We start from the raw sequence: 16,819 nt of genomic DNA on the forward strand, positions 1-16,819 counted from the left end.
CGGGACGAGTTCGGGGGCGGGGCTTCGGAACTCCTGCGCTTGCGCCTGTGGTCAAGGATGGGCGGGCGGTGGGTCCGGGTCTGCAGGCTGGACCTGTGGGCGGCGGGCCATGGTTGATTGGATTGAGCCGGGCCGGTAGACGCCGAGCTGGAGGGGGTGGCAGTGAGCGGCGGCGGAGGCTGCGGAGTTCGACTTGGCTGATTGAAGAATCGGCCGGCGGCAGGTAAGAGCGAAGCTGCGGCCTTTTCTGCCCAGTCCTGTCGCTTTTTATAGGGTCGGGCCCTGTTCCCGGGCCTTGTGAGCCCGAGTTCCTGCTTTGCACGGCCGTGCCATCGAACCGGACGGAGCGCACCCTCCGGGCAGCCCTGAGGCGTGGAGCTGGAAGGTCAGCCCAGCCAACTCGCCCATTTCACAGATTTGGAAATTCATCCCCAAGGATAGGATTCTAATTGTACCGTATCTCTAAGATAGTTCAAGATAGAGACCGAACAGGTACTCAAGTTAATTTTTACTTTCAGTCTTTCATTCTTTGACCATGCCAGCCTTATTGAGAAATAAAACGTTTCGTCAGTTTCTGTAACTGCAGCCTCCAATCTTGCGGAAGCGTGCTAGTCTGGAAGGAAAGTCTGTGCATGAATTAGTGTTGCTCTTACTGATGATTGACAGTTGCTGCTTCAGACTGTAAATACCCTCAAAACAGCATCTTTGTTCAAATGAGTTATGTCGACTCTGTTTCCTCTGCCCTTTGGTGTCTTTGGAATCTATGTGTTTACTCCCACCCCTAATAGCCCCCATGTCCAGTTTCCCCTTGGGAAAGAGTTGGTGACTGAGAGCCTTGGGGAGAGGAGAGTGCTGTGACCTCCACTCCCCTCTGATCTGGTGGCACGTGTCACTGTGTTGCTAGCACTGAGGGATCAGAGTGTTCAAGGCTTGTGTTGGGGGTGATGTTGCTGCTGCTAAGTCGATTCAGTTGTGTCCGACTTTGTGCCACCCCAGAGACAGCAGCCTAGCAGGCTCCCCCATCCCTGGGATTCTCCAGGCAAGAACACTGGAGTGGGTTGCCACTTCCTTCTCCCATGCAGAAAAGTGAAAAGTGAAAGTGAAGTCGCTCAGTTATGTCCGACTCTTAGCGACCCCATGGATTGCAGCCTACCAGGCTCCTCCGTCCATGGGAGTTTCCAGGCAAGAGTACTGGAGTGGGTTGCCATTGCCTTCTCTGTTTGGGGTGATAGGGAAACTCTATTTCCTGCCCTGTTCACTTCCATCACCACCCCTCACCCCCAACACACAGTTTTTTGAGCTCTGCTTTATCTCAGTTTCCTGAGATGAAAACTTCTTATGTTCAGTTGTGGTCCCATGGACTACATATTTATTCCCTGGCGTTCCCATACCCCCCGAAACCTCACTAAGTAAAATAAGGGAAGGGGGCCTTGGTCTCAGACTTCTTTTACATAATCTGGTCTTAAGCTCTGTACCTACAAGTTTTCAGCTTACATGTTTGTGTTGATTACTGGTTGGATAGTTTTCTAGAATGACTTCTACCTCTGAAGTGCAATGATTCCACCAGTGGTTTTCATTTCTCTCTGTATTGATCATGAAGAATGTAGCAGCTGACACTTATTTCGTGTTATCACGTTGGCAGGAGTGTCCTTGCTATTATCTGTAGGACAGATGGACATCTGACCAGCCTTTCCACTTCGGCATCCCTCCAGTTCGTTCATTCAACAAGTATTTATTGAGTACGTCCATGATCCAGGTATTGGTGCTAAGCACTTTATAAACATTTCATTTGTATCTTACCAACTGTATATATAGTCATAAAGTGGGTAGAGCAGAAAGGTGCCTTAGTATTTAATCCTACTCTCTCATTAATGGGAACACAAGAAAACTGAGTCCCAACAGAATTTGGTGGTTTGCCCAAGGTCACAGATCTACTTCAGGGCAGAATTGAATCCTAAGTAGTCAAGTTGTGGGGCAGCTGAGACTTGATAAGTCTGGTCTTTGAGGCATTTCCTGTAGAGTTCAGTAATTCCAGAAGTAGCTGAGACAATCTAAAAAGTGGAGAATCAGAAAATGAAGGGTTTTTTCCTTCTAAACAGGAGAGATGGTATATAATTTTTGTTTATTACAGATGAGGCACACATCTTATTTGCCTGCTGTTGCTGTTAAAACTATTTTAGTAAATAGAAAACTCTTCATTAGCTTTAGTAAGGGAATGAATGATGGTGTGGATAACCTAAGTCACTTGGATTTGTTTTGGGGTAAAATGTTTCATTCCACTGTTACATTAGATTGTAGCTGTACACTATTTGAAAATTCATGCTTCGAGCCAAATCAGGATTCCACACAATAGGAGTCCAAGTCAAAGGAGGTAGGAAGTTTGAGCTTTTCCTTTTTCTCTTTTCTGCGCTGTCCCTTTGTTCTCTAAGCCTCTCGGAGATGATGGAAATGGCCAACTTACTTTATCCTGCTACAGAAGTAGGTCCCTACTGAATTGTCTGTCTTCTCCTTGCTGGTCTTATCTGCTGGCTTTGTTTTTGCCTTAAGTCTTCAGAGGGCTTATGGAAGGAGGTAATTAAGTTTTCTTTGAAAGGCCTCTTGTGGGGATGTCAGGGTGTAAGGAGAGTACCTTGCTCCAGTTACTGAAATGACACCATCCCTACAGTGGAGCAGCCTCCTCCAGTTTCTGCTGGGCTTTGAGCTGCCTGTTAAATAAGTCAGTGGAGTTGCAGAGGACAAAGTAGCCATAGGGGAAAATCAGATAATTTCCTCTCTGATAAGACCTTTTATCTGCAGAATTGATGAGAATATCATCAAAGTAATCTGTATGTTCTGTTCTGGGCATTGCCTGGGTAGCTGACCTCCCGTGGCTGTTAGTTGAGGTAAAAATCACATGGAGGAGGTTAAGGCACTTTCAGAGGAGCCGTGCACAGCGCTAAAGAGCTGGACAGGCTGGTTGGGACACCTGGGGCCAGGGCAGCAGCTGCAGAGAAAGCTCTCAAGTGTCCAGCTAGAACAGAGCAAGGGAAACTCATTACGCAGAGGGCGGGCCCTGTGGTCTTCTTCTGCCGTCCTCCATACCGCCATGTCTCCTGCTTGGTGGTGATCTGCTCAGGACCCGTTGTTTTGTTCATGCTTGGAGTGGGACTGGGACTAGAATTGGAGACAGAGCATCTTATGTCATGCAAGGGGGAGGTGAGCTGTCCCCACAGGAGACAGGGACTCTCATGCCCCCAGGCCGGTAATGGCAGTAGGACGGATAAGTGTCTTTTGCCTGGATAGCACCAGGGAAGATCTAGGTGCAGGATTCGCATGGTGTGAACTCACTCCCTCACTGCTGTTCCTGGTGAAGACGGTTGTTAGGAGGTAGGGGCTTCCCTCGTGGCTCAGACGGTAAAGAATCCGCTTGCAATGCAGGAGACCTGGGTTCAATCCCTGGATTGGGAAGATCCCTTGGAGGAGAGCATGGCAACCCACCCCAGTATTCTTGCCTGGAGAATCCCCATGGACAGAGGAGCTTGGCGGGTTACAGTCCATGGGGTCGCAAAGAGTCAGACACAGCTGAGCAGCTAAGCACAGCACAGGGCAGGCAGGAGACCCCGGACACCTCTGCTACAGTGGCCAGGCCCACAGGGCCACGCGGATAGCTTTGTGCACATTGGTTGGGCTCTACCCAGTGGTCTGTCCACATAGACAATTCCAGAGACCCTGCTTGAGCTTGGAGCTGCCTCCCTATTTCCCAGCTGGTGACTGGCCCGGCGGGCCTCAGCCTTAGGTCTCCGCCTCTAAGCTGCCCAGTGGTGGGGCAGGGAGGGACAGGACCCAGGCTGGCCCCTCACGGTGCTATGCTCTCCTAGGAGCCATGCGGGGCCAGTGGAGCCTACTGCTGGGCCCTGCCCGCCTTTGCCTGCGCCTGCTTCTGCTCCTGGGCTACAGGCGCCGCTGCCCACCTCTGCTCCGCGGCCTGGTGCAGCGCTGGCGCTACGGCAAGGTCTGCCTGCGCTCCCTGCTCTACAACTCCTTCGGGGGCAGTGACACCGCCGTGGACGCTGCCTTTGAGCCTATCTACTGGCTGGTGGACAACGTGATCCGCTGGTGTGGGGTGGTGAGTGATGCCCGGGGGCAGGAAAAGGGTTGTTTGGGGAGCGCATGTGTCTGGCAAACTTACCCTGGGTCAGGACCCACACTGGCCTCCTACCCTTGGGAAGCTCCTGAGTCTTCTCTGGGCATTGCTGCGCTCTCTCATGGCATCCTCCTGACCTCCCCGGTGTTGGCAGGTGTTCGTGGTGCTGGTGATCGTGCTGACCAGCTCCATCGTGGCCATCGCCTACCTGTGTGTCCTGCCCCTCATCCTCCAAACCTACTCCGTGCCCCGGCTCTGCTGGCATTTCTTCTATAGTCACTGGAATCTGATTCTCATCGTCTTCCATTACTACCAGGCTATCACCACCCCACCTGGATACCCACCCCAGGTGGGTACCCCCCTCCAGGGGCATGGGGGTGGAAGAGAACTTCAGGCCATGGGAGCCAGTCCCAGGAATGGGGGGGAGAGTCCCTTGGTGTTTCTGAGGTACGAGACCGGTGCTGCCGCAGTCGTCACGTTGCTTTTCTCCCTCTGCACAGGGCAGGAATGATATGACAACAGTCTCCATCTGTAAGAAGTGCATTAACCCCAAGCCAGCCCGAACACACCACTGCAGCATCTGCAATAGGTGGGTCTCTGGGAACCCCAGCCATGGCCCTTTTGCTGTAGCCCCAGGGCAAAACCTAGACCTGGCATTTGCCTGGACATTCATGGGGTACCCTGTCATGTGCCAGGCCACATGTCCTGAGGACATGGGCCCCAGGATGGCCTGCGAGTTATGCGTTATCACCGCTTGGGGAAAGTGAGGTTCAGAGAGAGGGGTCAAGGTAGGCAAGAGACCCGAGTTACCTTGTCCAGTGTCTTGTAGCCAGTGAAGCAGGGTTTGAAGCAAGGCCTGGCTGTCCTCAAAGTCTGTGCCCTTTCCGCCTCAGCAGGATGCTGGTCCTTGTAGGAAAGGATTGGCACTGACATCTCGAGAACCTTGGCCACCGTAACAGAGCCTGTGTCCCTCCCTCACAGGTGTGTGCTGAAGATGGATCATCACTGCCGTATCCTTTTGCTATCTCCTCTGCCTGAAACCTCCTCCTTTAGCTCCAGAGCACTGCACAGGTTTAAGGGCCACAGACCCAAGGCTTCTAGCTTCACCCTGCAGAGAACACTGGGCTCAGGAGAAGTTAGTAGAAGAGCAGTTGTGGGGACCAATCATCTCCTGGGAATAATGTGCTGTCTGGGACGGATCTTCTGGGAGCAAGGCCTCTCTCCCTAACAGCTCTTTCTCTCGTAGACTTTCATGCTAACATCCATCGGATGGAAAGAGAGGTCTTGTTCAGTGGGTTGTCCAGTGGGGGTCCAGATAGAACCATCGGTCCCTTTCTGCTGTCCCACACAGATGTCTGGTAAACCTGTTTGTCTGAATATTAGCAGACACATTTTACTAAAGGATTTCGGCTTTCATGATCTCCTGGTGGGACTCGTGAGGGCTTTGAAAAGCTTTAACACTTTCCCCTCAACTTCAGGGAAGTCCCATATTTTCCTGCCTTTGGTGATGGAATCCTTGGGCTTGGATGATATTGTTAGGAACCACAGAGAAACCAGAGAAGCCAGGACACCCCCTGAAGTTGTGTGTTTGGTCTTGTCCTTAATCCTTTCCCCACCAGCCTGGCTAAACAACTGTGTGGGCCACTATAACCATCGGTACTTCTTCTCTTTCTGCTTTTTCATGACCCTGGGCTGTGTCTACTGCAGCTATGGAAGCTGGGACCTTTTCCGGGAGGCTTATGCTGCCATCGAGGTGAGCCCATAGTTAGGAAAAGAGCAGCTCAGTAGAGAGCACTTTGGGGTGTGGAATTTGTCCCTAAGAAGGGGCTGGTAGCACCCCCCTCTCCTAGAGGCTTGAGAGTGTAACCAGCACTGTTTTCCATCCCCTTAGAAAATGAAACAGCTCGACAAGAACAAACTACAGGCGGTTGCCAACCAGGTGGGCTCTCCCCACCCCACTGCCTCCTGCTGCTCAGGCCAGGGGTATAGAGTTGCTGAGGCAACTGGGGCCCACCTGTTAGTCGAGTTGTAGAGACTGGGCTCAGGCCAGTCGAGACTGGATCGGGGTGTTCTGGGGGCTGCCTGCCACAAGCAGACCAAGTGGCCTGGGGACCAGCTGGGAGTCCCTGGTATGTGAGTTTTTGGCTCTCTATCCCATTTCACCTTCTTTGGGCTGAGCAAGGGCTCTGCCTTGGTGATGGCCTGAGCAGTACAGAGTCCATGTTAGTCTGTGTAATGGGGTTCCAGGGGACAGAGGTCGGGCTGGGCCAGTCTGACGATCCTTTGCTCCTGGTCTGTCTGCATCTCCATCAGGATCCCCAGGCCTTCTAGGACTCCTTGTTTTGAGCAGATTGTCGGCTTGAGACTTGCCTCTGCTGCCATTTTGGTCCTTAGTGGGGCTCCCTGTTCTCCCCCTCCAGTCATTCTATTCTGGGTGTGATCTGGTCCCCTCTCTAGGGGATTACAGCCGCACAGTTCTGACTGGGAAGTGGAGTGGCTTCCCCTGGAGCCCCGTTTGTGTTGTCACAGCTAAAGGCCCAGGGTTGGTCCCTCCTGTGCTTTACTATCCTGTCCAGACCCGCTCTGCCCAGTGTATGTCCACATGACGATGCCACTGGCTTGGTCCACCCATCTGGCTGCTGCCCTGACTCCTCTGTGGCTGAACCCCCTATCTTCTCCCCCTGGGCCTGGATCACTTCCCTGCCTGCAGGTGCTGGGTTCTGGTGGAGACCAGCAGAGTCAAGGAGCCAGACTGTGCTGTTTTTTTTCTAGACTTACCATCAGACCCCACCACCCACCTTCTCCTTCCGAGAAAGAGTGACTCACAAGAGTCTTGTCTACCTCTGGTTCCTGTGCAGGTATCTTAACTCTCATTTTTGACAGTTGAAGGGAGGGGCAGCTTCAGAAAGCCTTTTACAGTGCCCACACAGGCAGGAACCCCTCCCTGTATGAACTGTTGCTGTTCTTAGCCTCACTTAGGTTGGCCAAGAGTAGAGCTTAATTTTCTTCAGCATTTTGGGGGAGGGAACACGAAGGACTTGGCACTGAGGGTTTGGTATGTGCGAAGGGAAGTTCAACTCCTTTTAAGAGCAGATGCATTTTGTAGAGGAGGAAAGCTGCAGATGTGAGGGGGTGAGGTGATTTGTTCCGTGATACGCAAGTAGAGATGGTAGAGCTGGAATCTGATGTGCCGTTTTATTTTGATCCTTGGTGCTGTTAGTCCCCTCTTCTTGTCTCCCAAGCATGGGTATTTTAGGAAATGTAGAACATTTTCATTAGTAATAGACTTATTTCCCCATTCTCCTTGCCACATAATTTATTCTTGGCCCATATAGATGGTTTTTCATGGATGCTGTTTTTATCAGTAGATGCAGTGAAGTAAAAGTTCACTTAGGAGCCATCAGCTGGGAGAGAAGGCAGAGGTCCCTCACCAGTCACTGTTGCTCAGCGCAGTTTCAGACCTACTCATGGCCTCTAACCCTCTCCATGCTACCCCCCAATCTTTGCCCTTCTTTTCTCAGTTCTGTGGCACTTGCCCTGGGTGCCCTAACCATATGGCACGCTGTGCTTATCAGTCGAGGTGAGACTAGCATCGAAAGGCACATCAACAAGAAGGAGCGCCAGCGGCTGCAGGCCAAGGGCAGAGTGAGTGGGGCTGGTTTTGGGGTGCTGGGGCGAGTGGTAAGCAAACCTGCTGTTCTGTAGAGTTGGTTTTTCTCCCATGGTCAGGGCCAACTAGGGCAGGCCTGAAGCCCGGAAGTTGCCTAGCCAATTTAGGCTCAAAATTGGTTTAAGGAAGAGAGTTCTTAGAAACGTTTTTCTTTGCTCTAGGTTTTTAGGAATCATTACAACTATGGCTGCTTGGACAACTGGAAGGTATTCCTGGGTGTGGACACAGGAAGGTAAAGTAAAACATCTAGATCAGCATTGTCTGTTGCACTTGCTGTGTTGAGAAGAACATCCTACACTTGTGCTGCCTGACATTAGCCACTAGTCACATATGGCTTCTGAGTGCTCGAAACATGCCTCATATGTTAGTGGATTGAATTTTAATTTCATTTTCACCAATTTAATTAGGCACACGTGGCCAGTGGCTACTATATTGGTACAGTAGCAGATGACTACAGTAGAGTCCTGAAAGCTTTTCTCAGGAAGGGAGCTCTCATTTGTATGGCAGTGTTGGATTTCAAGCAGGTAACTTGTGGGACTGAAGTTACTTGTGACAGAGGTCTAAGACAATAAATGAAGCTAGCTCCCTCAGCCCAAGAGACAAAGGTAAATCGTTTTTTAGATTGCAGCTACCGAGGCGATAGTAAGTAGGTGACCACTGAGTACCTGCCCTCCCTTTTCCTGTCCTCATTATTGCTGCCTGTCACTGTGCTCACAGTGCCCATTAGAAGTTAGCTCAAAACCTCTAAAGGCCTTCAAGGCACCAGAGTGAAAAGTGTATTTCTTGGACTAAATTGGAACTTCTGTTACTTTTGTGATGAATGCCAAGGTAGCTTCAGACTGCCTTGAGCTATCTTTGCTGAGGCTTGAGGATCAGGGAGGAAGACTAGGAAGGCCTGGATCTCAGGAGTATTTGTCTTCTTTTACAGGCACTGGCTTACTCGGGTGTTGTTACCTTCCAGTCACTTGCCCCATGGGAACGGAATGAGCTGGGATCCCCCGCCCTGGGTGACTGCTCACTCAGCCTCTGTGATGGCAGTGTGAGCGTGTAAGCTGGAGTGTGTCAGCCACAACTTGAGCACCACCCTGCTTCCTGCGTTGCCTCAAGGGCCTCCAAGGATAGCTTCTTGGGATCCTTGAGCCAAAAGAGCCAGTGGGCCTGCCCCAGGGTACCATGCAGGGACAACTCAAGGACTGATCTCCTGGCTGCTGCAGAAGCAAGGCACAATGTGGAGAAATCCTAGGACTCATGTCCCTTTACTCAGGCAAACATAAGTCCAGCCCCAGACTGGAGATCAGGCAGCTAGCAACCTTGCCAGGTTGACCCCGACCTCCTCCAGGTTACAGCACTGGGGTTGGCCGCCACCTCTTCCACTTGCCGTCTGAGGAAACAGCTGAATGGTAGAGATGAGATTCTGGCTTCTCAACAGGGCAAAGATATCAGGCCTACCGCTGAGGTCACTGCCACTTCTTGTGCTGCTGAAGGGAGCAAAAATAAAGGTATTTGATTTTGTAAAGACTGTAGCTTTTCACTCTTTGCCTTTCCGGTGGGACAGGGAAGGGGAAATCAGGGTCAGGGCCTAGTGCGCAGATGTTCTGGTCCCACCACCCGTGCCCCACTTGGAGGGGCTGGATGTCCTGAACAATTCCTATCGTTTCTGTTCTAGGTCAAGCAGTGATGCTTCTGAGGCATAAGTGCAAGAGGGAAATAACTGACAGCCCCGTTACCAAAAAATTCTTTATTCTCCAGCAGGTACACACCACCCTCCCTGGTCCTCAGGGCCACACACATCTGCATTCACCCTCAGCAGCATAGCTCCTTTTTTCTGACATATAAATGGAAGAGCCCCAAGACGAGGGATCATTCTTCAAACACAAGTAGTCTCACACGCAGTTGAGAGACTTCCCAAATCCATTAGGAATCAGGATTCCTGTATTTCTTGTACAGCCATGCGGCAGAGGCCCGGCATTGTGTTGTGTCTGTGGGAAAGGCAGGCAGGGGCCAGCGGTCTCCCTGCCTGAGCAAGGCGGCTCGATGGTTAGTAACTTCAGGTTAGAATGTCAGTCAGTGTAGGCCAGGGATGGGGGGCTCAGCTGCCAGGGCTCCCCAGCAGAAACCTGTAGGCAAAAAGCATGTTGACAGCATTGGTGGTGAGGCTCACTTCAGTCCCGTCTCTCCCTGTGACCTAGAAACTCACCATTCTCCCCTGGCTGACACTGCTTCCTTACGCACCAGCCTCTTCTTGTCATCCAGGGGTTTGGCTAAGGCCCGGATCACCTGTGGTTTGTATGGCAGCAGCTGTGGAGTTAGAGGATCTCATCTTAGCTTGTTCAACCAAGGTAACCCAAAAAGCTGCTCTGACTCTACATCTAATACTCTTCCTATTCTTCACTGACTCCAGACAGTGCTGTGTGGCAGGCTGGCCGTTCTGTTTTCAAGGACTCAGGAAACCCTTGCCTATCTGTACTATATAGTGCATACCTCAGTAGCACAGCCGGATGGCCAGTCCTGCATGCTTAAGGCAGAAAGGTGGCCCTGGCTCTTCTAGGAAGTTTCCAGGCCAGAGAGGGACACCTGCGGTACTCACCACGGGGGTGGGCAGGCGAGTGAGAGCGTGCATACACTGCAGTGCAGCGATCCGGACCGCCTAGAACACAACCATAAGGAGGTGAGGGGAAACCCATGAAGGGGAGGCGTACAGGCCAAAGAGTTGTCAGGGCTCAACGCACCATGGAAGGGCTGGCACTGAGGTTCAGGAACTTGGTGATGAGGGTGTCAACGTGAAGACTCATGACCTGGGGTGCTTCCAGTAGAAGAGGCTGAAGGCAGCTGAGGGTTGAGAGCTGCACCACAGAGTCGGGGCAGGACAGGGCCTCCAGCAGCAGGGAGAGCAGCTAAGGGGTCACAGGAAGCGGGGGGTGACCACATGTTTGATAAGCCTGCTTCTCCTCCCCTTTCCAGCCCCAGCATGGGGGGGACAATGGCTTCATCCCTGCTTAGAGGCTGTGATGGCAAGGCTTACCGTGGGCAGCTCTGGCAGGAGCACAGGCTTTGGCAGCCTGTTAAGTACATGAGACAGACCCTTCAGGTAGTTTGGCTTCACATCTGCAAAAAATGGAAAAGCTAAGGGGAAAACTGGGCTCTGACAGAGCGTGGGAATTCAATTCCAATCTCTGGTGAAGCTGGGACATCAGCCTATAGATTTTTATTTTTTCTTTTTTACAAACAAAAAAAGCCCCTCGGGCTCAGAATAGGCAAGGTACATCCATCAAAGGAAAAGAGTGGGTCAAGAATCTAGATGTTCATTCCAGGCAGCAGTACTGGAGTGGGGAAAAAAAAAAAAAAGAATCTAGATGTTCAGCCTTCCGGTAGAGGCCATACTATGCTCTAAAGAAGCACTCGGGTCCTAAATTCTTTTAGAGACTGTGGCCTGAACAAAGGAAAGGTCTATATATTTAAGGGCCTTCCTCTAACCTCTCCTCACCTTGCGGAGCAGCATGGAAGCCCCGGACCAAAGCGGGCACGTTATCCGTGAAGAACCGCTGGCGGAACATGATCCGCACTTCAGCATGGCCAGCACGAGTTAGCACGTCAGTGCAGTCGGACATGAGCAGAGAGAAGCCATCAGCTGCTGCCGGGCCTAGTTCTGGATCACTCAGGAGGCCCATGAGCTGGAGGAAAGAGAGCTTTTGAGGTACATCAATGGGGAAGGACCTTAAATACCAAGAGGAGGACAGCAGTCATTTTGGGGAGGAAGTGGATCAAGAGCGAAGTTCCTGTTCAGATCCTAGGTTCTGCTTGCTCAGCAAAGACTTACCCGCTCTGTAAGGCAGGAACTGAGAGGATGGTATCTAAGCACTAAGGCCTTTGTGACCTGTCACCAGAGAGAGAAAAGTCAGGGCAAGATGCCCAAACCCTGAGAAGCATGCAGGGTTCAAGGGAGAGGTTTCATTTAACCAGATTAACTGCTCTAACAAACTCCTTTCCGACTCCTTACCCAGAGAAGCAGTGTGAAGGCCTGACTACGACAGGGCCCAGAGCTCAGCCCAGCCTCCACTTTGTCCACAGCCAGCTGCAGAAATTCATCCAGCTGTTGCCCTAAAAAGGAGGTAGGAAATGCTGACGCATGTGTCTGTTTTGACAACAAAGGCTGTAAATCCTTTAAATGCAGAAGCCATTAGAAAAGAACAATGTCATTTTGGCTGTGGACTCGGCCCACTTAGCTCTAGGACACCAGCATGAGCCTGGTATTCTCATAATGTTGGGGTGTTGGCATTAGAAAAGTCTACTAATAAAAAGTCTTTTTTTCGAAAAGAGCTGTCCACTTCTAATAATTACCCCTGATAGCTCCCTGTAGGGAACAGGAGGACAGAACTAGACAGAGCACTCTGGTTGAAGCCCTTATCTTCTTACATCCTATAAAAGCTTTGCCCAGCTCTGGTCTTGACTCTTGTCCCAAGGGCTGTCCCATGGGAAGCCTGATTATATTAGCAAACTCCTTTTAAAGAGAATGACGCTTCCCTGGTGGCTCAGAGGGTAAAGCATCTGCCTGCAAGATGGAAGAACTGGGTTCGATCCCTGAGGCCTGGGTTCTATCCCTGGGTCAGAAAGATCCCCTGGAGAAGGAAATGGCCACTCCAGTACTCTTGCCTGGAAAATCCCACAGACGGAGAAGCCTGGTGCAGGCTATAGTCCATGGGGTCGCAAAAGTCGGACACGACTGAGCGACTTCACTTTCACTTCACTTTAAAGAGAATGAGTTACTACTAAACTTCAAGATTGCAACAGAAGTTGGTTCTCCCTCCAGTACCTGCAGGGTGCTTGTTCAGGAGTCCTGCAAAGCACTTGGCGGCAGCAGTAGAGGAGAAGGGGCAGCTTTGGCAGCAGCTCAGCTCTAAAAGCTCCCCCATGAGTCGGTTCAGCTGTGGGATTTCCACCTGTAGAAAACCTGGTCATGTCATGGACCCAGAGAACATTTGAACTCCAAGAGACAACCAGAAGAGAGTGGCAGCAGGGGCCAGGGTGAAGGGGAAGTGAATTCTCCAGTGGGCAAAGCAGAAAATCAGCTTAGCTGTGACAAATTTCAGCCCAGAAGTCACCTGGGCTCCAGCTCCCTTGGTCAGGATTAAACTGGGGTTTTCCCCAAAGGTTGTGGTCACTTACGTTTCGAGGCAGGGAGCAGACAAAGGCCATAAGCAGTGCGACCAGTCGCCTCTGCCCTGAGGAGCCATCCTGTAAGGAAGAAGGGCCCTATCAAGCCTGTCCCACCAGCAAGAGACTTGTGCCCCTGAAGACACCCATCCCAGATTTCCCAGAAAGATCTGAAGGGCAGATGTCCCAAGACTGTTCCCCATCTGGGTCTGATCCATCGGACCCTCACCTGGAATGGCTGGAATCTGCCAGAGAAGCTGTTTTCAGGCAGGAAGGAGATGTTGCCGTCCAAGAAGAGGGGCACGATGTGGGCGACACTCTGGGAGGCTAAGCTAGGGGGTACACCCAGTGTCACCAAGGAGCCAGGGTTCGACAGCAGCCCTGGGGTTCCCGGGACTCACTGAGTCCAGGGACCAGAGCATGCTCATTCACACCTTCAACAAATACTAACTCAGCACATACTACATGCCAGGAACCATTCCTGTCCTGGGCCTTGGTGCTACAGTAGTGACCCAGCCAGATCAAATCCCTGTTCCCTTGGAGCTTATCATCTAGCAAGAGGACTCTGTATATGTCAAAAATGCTTCACAGGTGACTCTCATGCACACCTATCTGTAGTTAAGAACCACTAGTCCATGGCTCCCCAAACCCTCATCCACAGTCCATGGGGCTAAAAGACCCCTTCTTTCTTTGCCAATAAGACTTACAAAACAAATAACCACCTTCACATTTACATCTGGGTGAGAGGACAGCTCAGAAGGAAATCATCTGCTACTTCCCAAGAATGCTAGCCTCCCTGGGATCAAGTCGAATGCATGATTATACTCACTCAGGGCTCAAGTGGGTGGTGGCAGTGGCAATGACCGATGCCATAGTGGCCAAGACCTCATCCTCCAACAGGACTTTTTTCAGAACTGAGTGCTCCTTCTCTGCCAAATCAAAACACACACAGGCACAGGCCATGACTGTGGCTCACACGATTAGGTCCTGTCCCCCTCGTGACTGGGCCTTGACTCTCGTTACAGCAGGAGCAGTTTGTAACCTGTCCTCTAGTAATGCTGTAGCCCTGGGAACCAGCAAGGCACCAGAAGCAGGAATGTCTAATGTGGGCCACAGAGAGTTCCTGAGAATTGCCTCTGACTAGACAACAGTGGGAAATAAGACTAGCTAATAGGAATATTCTTAACATCAGAACTGTTAGTTTTTTCAAAAACTTAAAGGTAACGTGGATTTATCTTCGTGGCTCCTTTTACACAGCAGCTACCATACACACATACATCACTGTTGTTAAGCATTACGAATTAACTTACTTAATCCTTACCAACTACCCTGTGATACACAGGTATTACTCTCCATCTCCTTTGCACAAGTGAGGGAACGGAGCTTAGAAAGCCTAGGTATTTCACCTAAGCTAGCAGGTGGTGGCTGCCCTAGTGGCTCAGACGGGAAAGACTCCGCCTGCAATGTGGGAGACCTGGGTTTCGATCCCTGGGGAAGGGCATGTATTCTTGCCTTGAGAATTCTTGCCATTCCAGTATTCTTGCCTAGAGAATTCCCATGGACAGAGGAGCCTGACAGGCTGCAGTCCATGGGGTCGCAGAGAGTCGGACACAATTGAGTGACTAAGCACCTAAGTGAGCAAGTGGTAGAGTTGACCATGAGACCCAACCAGGTCTAAACTCCAGAGCCTAATTCTAACTAATCTAATTACACAGCAATTGAAGGGGAGGGGGGAAAGTGTGCGTCCTTTGAAGTGTTGCTAACACTAGTAGATTTTGGTTCTCTCCAGCGGTCAGCTTGGCACCTTGTGATTAAAGTGAAATCTCATTACGTGGACACAGAATTCAAAAGACACCTCTGCTGGTGCAAAATACCAGCGAAACCCTGCAGGTGGCAGGGCTGTTCACCACAGTGGAAAGGCTGGGGTGAGAGGGACGGGTGAGAAGGGGCAAGTTACCTGGCGCGGAAGCCTGCACAACCAAGGCAAGCAGGCAGGGTACAGCTGTCTGATGGAAGTACCAGCAGCTCTCGGGGTCGCGCTGGCAGTTTTCGGCCACTTGCTGGAGGCTCTGACAGACAGCAATAACTTCACTGGTTCCTGGACTCACACTCCCTGTGTGGCGAGAAAGTTTTCCGTAAGGTTTTCTTAAAAGCACTCCCCGGTCTGTCAGATACGGGACACAGGAAGACTAATCAAAGGTAAGTATCTTATTAATATAAAGAGCCAAGTCATTTTATCTAGGAGCAGAGATCTGCCCTGCCAGCTCTGCAACAGAAGCACTGATACACAGCGTGGGGGTGTGGGGAGCTACCCTCCTGCACAGTCGGAGATCTATGTGTCAGTTATAACCATTCTCTTCGAAGCGGTTCTTCCGGATCTGCAGTTCTGCATCTGTGGACTCAACCAACTGCGATCATGTACTATAGTTTTTACCCAGTGAAAAAAAATGTGTGTGTGCTGTACAAACTTTGTTTAAGGGTCAAACATACATTCTCCTTTAGTTTTCAAAACAACCCCCTCAGCAGTATCATTTCCCCCATTTTGTAGAGGAGGATGTGAAAGCTCAATAAATTAGCAGTGGTTTTTCCAGGGTCACAGTAAGTGCAAAAGTCAGGGATCAAACCCAGGCCCTGCTCTGAATCCAGTGTTCTTTCTATTCTGTATCAGGTACTGGATCATCCTCTGTTGACTGGATCAACCACAAAGGACAGGGCAGTACAGAGTGCGGAGCTTAGGGAATTAGTGAGGGCCCATGGTGGGCACGCACAGGTTCGTAACAGCCACAGCTGTTAGCTGTTAGCAGCGCTCCTCAAACTCCAGGGTGTGTACAATTTACCGGGAGATCCTGCTAAAATGCAGATTCTGACCAGTGGGGCCTGAGATTGTGCATTTCTTTTTTTTTCAGCTGGAACACTGTTTAAGACTATATAACGCCTTGTCTCGAAGAGAAGAGAATACCGGAATAGGTTAGACTTTCTTTCTATAGCAAGCTCAAATTGTGTCAGACAGTTTTATCTGCTACAGAGTGCTACTTGCATGAGATTCTGCATTTCTAATAAGCTCCCAGATCTTGCCCACGCTCCTGGCTGATGCACTCTATTTTGAGTAGCATAGCCTTACAGTGGTGCTTTTCAATGGATTCCACACGGAAATCATCGAGGCATTCTTAATAATTGTTGCTCCTTAGAGACTGAATCAGTTGGACTGCATGAGGCCCAGGCAGTCAGCATTTTTTCAAGTTCCTATGTGACTCTTACTAGAGCCATCACTGGAACCACTATTTTAGACACATCAACTCCAAACCTGACTGCAGCTCCCCCTCCAGCCCAGCTCCTCAGTGACTGTTCCCTGTAGTCACCTCTGTTCATCTGGCACAGATGCTGCAGCAGAAGAGGCAGCGTCTCCTTGACGATGCTGGGATGTGTGGATATAGCTGATAAGGCTTGCAGACAGCGTGGATGCCGGGAGCACCTGGTGGGCCCATCCCCTCTAGCCAAATCTGACTCCTCTGAAAAGCAACCCAGGAGATCAGGTTTCACTGTGTGATGGCAAGCATGAAGGAACCCCCCCGCCCCACCAACTTCCCTGGGAAGGACCAAGCCACAGAAGATCAGAGACACATACCTGTACACAGATCCTCAGCAAGCCTGGGCACTAAGTGGCTGCTGAAGGCCATGGGGTAGAGAGTGGCCAGGGTTCCTGATGCTTCCAGTGCTGCCACCCTGCTGGGGCACAGGGCAGGTGAGCATTAGCTCAGCTGGGTCCAAGGCTCTCTTGCCTAGGCCTGCCATTAGGCAGATTCAGGAGCATGGGCTTCTGAGACCACCTTTCTAAAAATGCAGGATTCAAGTACCTATACCACTAAGTTGGAAAG

At 51.0% G+C, this 16,819-nt stretch overlaps 2 protein-coding genes and 1 non-coding gene across 15 annotated transcripts in view; 1 reads left to right on the forward strand and 2 right to left on the reverse strand.

Annotated features, from left to right (window-relative positions):
- Positions 1-16: 16 nt before the first annotated feature.
- Positions 17-9,309, forward strand: ZDHHC16 (zinc finger DHHC-type palmitoyltransferase 16). Of its 8 annotated transcripts, none has more exons than XM_061402989.1 (13): positions 17-223; positions 1,643-1,756; positions 2,292-2,371; positions 3,858-4,105; positions 4,278-4,472; positions 4,624-4,712; positions 5,105-5,133; positions 5,743-5,876; positions 6,015-6,062; positions 6,896-6,981; positions 7,645-7,768; positions 7,955-8,025; positions 8,722-9,309. In XM_061402989.1, the coding sequence occupies exons 3-13, from the start codon at positions 2,320-2,322 to the stop codon at positions 8,834-8,836; spliced, it is 1,191 nt and encodes a 396-aa protein (XP_061258973.1). In that variant the 5' UTR covers positions 17-223; positions 1,643-1,756; positions 2,292-2,319; the 3' UTR covers positions 8,837-9,309. The 8 variants fall into 8 exon arrangements, with proteins under 8 accessions (XP_061258973.1, XP_061258974.1, XP_061258976.1 ...); XM_061402990.1 differs by having other exon boundaries at positions 1,667-1,756; XM_061402987.1 differs by lacking the exon at positions 17-223 and having other exon boundaries at positions 233-1,756.
- Positions 9,310-9,516: 207 nt separating this feature from the next.
- The window catches only part of MMS19 (MMS19 homolog, cytosolic iron-sulfur assembly component), a 35,714-nt gene continuing 28,411 nt past the window's right edge, over positions 9,517-16,819 (reverse strand). For 5 of the 6 annotated variants that reach the window (XM_061402981.1, XM_061402978.1, XM_061402982.1 and 2 more), the window contains 15 exons: positions 16,570-16,670; positions 16,304-16,453; positions 14,902-15,057; positions 13,774-13,873; positions 13,174-13,276; positions 12,957-13,025; positions 12,604-12,730; positions 11,791-11,891; positions 11,611-11,667; positions 11,278-11,464; positions 10,816-10,898; positions 10,523-10,687; positions 10,381-10,440; positions 9,991-10,091; positions 9,517-9,910 (listed from right to left, as the gene is read on the reverse strand). In XM_061402981.1, coding sequence (XP_061258965.1) covers positions 9,883-9,910; positions 9,991-10,091; positions 10,381-10,440; positions 10,523-10,687; positions 10,816-10,898; positions 11,278-11,464; positions 11,611-11,667; positions 11,791-11,891; positions 12,604-12,730; positions 12,957-13,025; positions 13,174-13,276; positions 13,774-13,873; positions 14,902-15,057; positions 16,304-16,453; positions 16,570-16,670 — 1,588 coding nt within the window. In that variant the 3' untranslated portion in view covers positions 9,517-9,882. The remainder of the gene's footprint in view (positions 9,911-9,990; positions 10,092-10,380; positions 10,441-10,522; positions 10,688-10,815; positions 10,899-11,277; positions 11,465-11,610; positions 11,668-11,790; positions 11,892-12,603; positions 12,731-12,956; positions 13,026-13,173; positions 13,277-13,773; positions 13,874-14,901; positions 15,058-16,303; positions 16,454-16,569; positions 16,671-16,819) is intronic. The other variant, XM_061402980.1, reaches the window with a different exon arrangement.
- On the reverse strand, positions 15,858-15,979 carry LOC133239699 (small nucleolar RNA SNORA28). Its single transcript, XR_009733945.1, has one exon. It is a non-coding gene; the product is annotated as a small nucleolar RNA SNORA28 (small nucleolar RNA).

This window comes from Bos javanicus, chromosome 26 (genome assembly GCF_032452875.1).
Source record: "Bos javanicus breed banteng chromosome 26, ARS-OSU_banteng_1.0, whole genome shotgun sequence".
Classification (NCBI taxonomy): domain Eukaryota; kingdom Metazoa; phylum Chordata; class Mammalia; order Artiodactyla; family Bovidae; genus Bos; species Bos javanicus.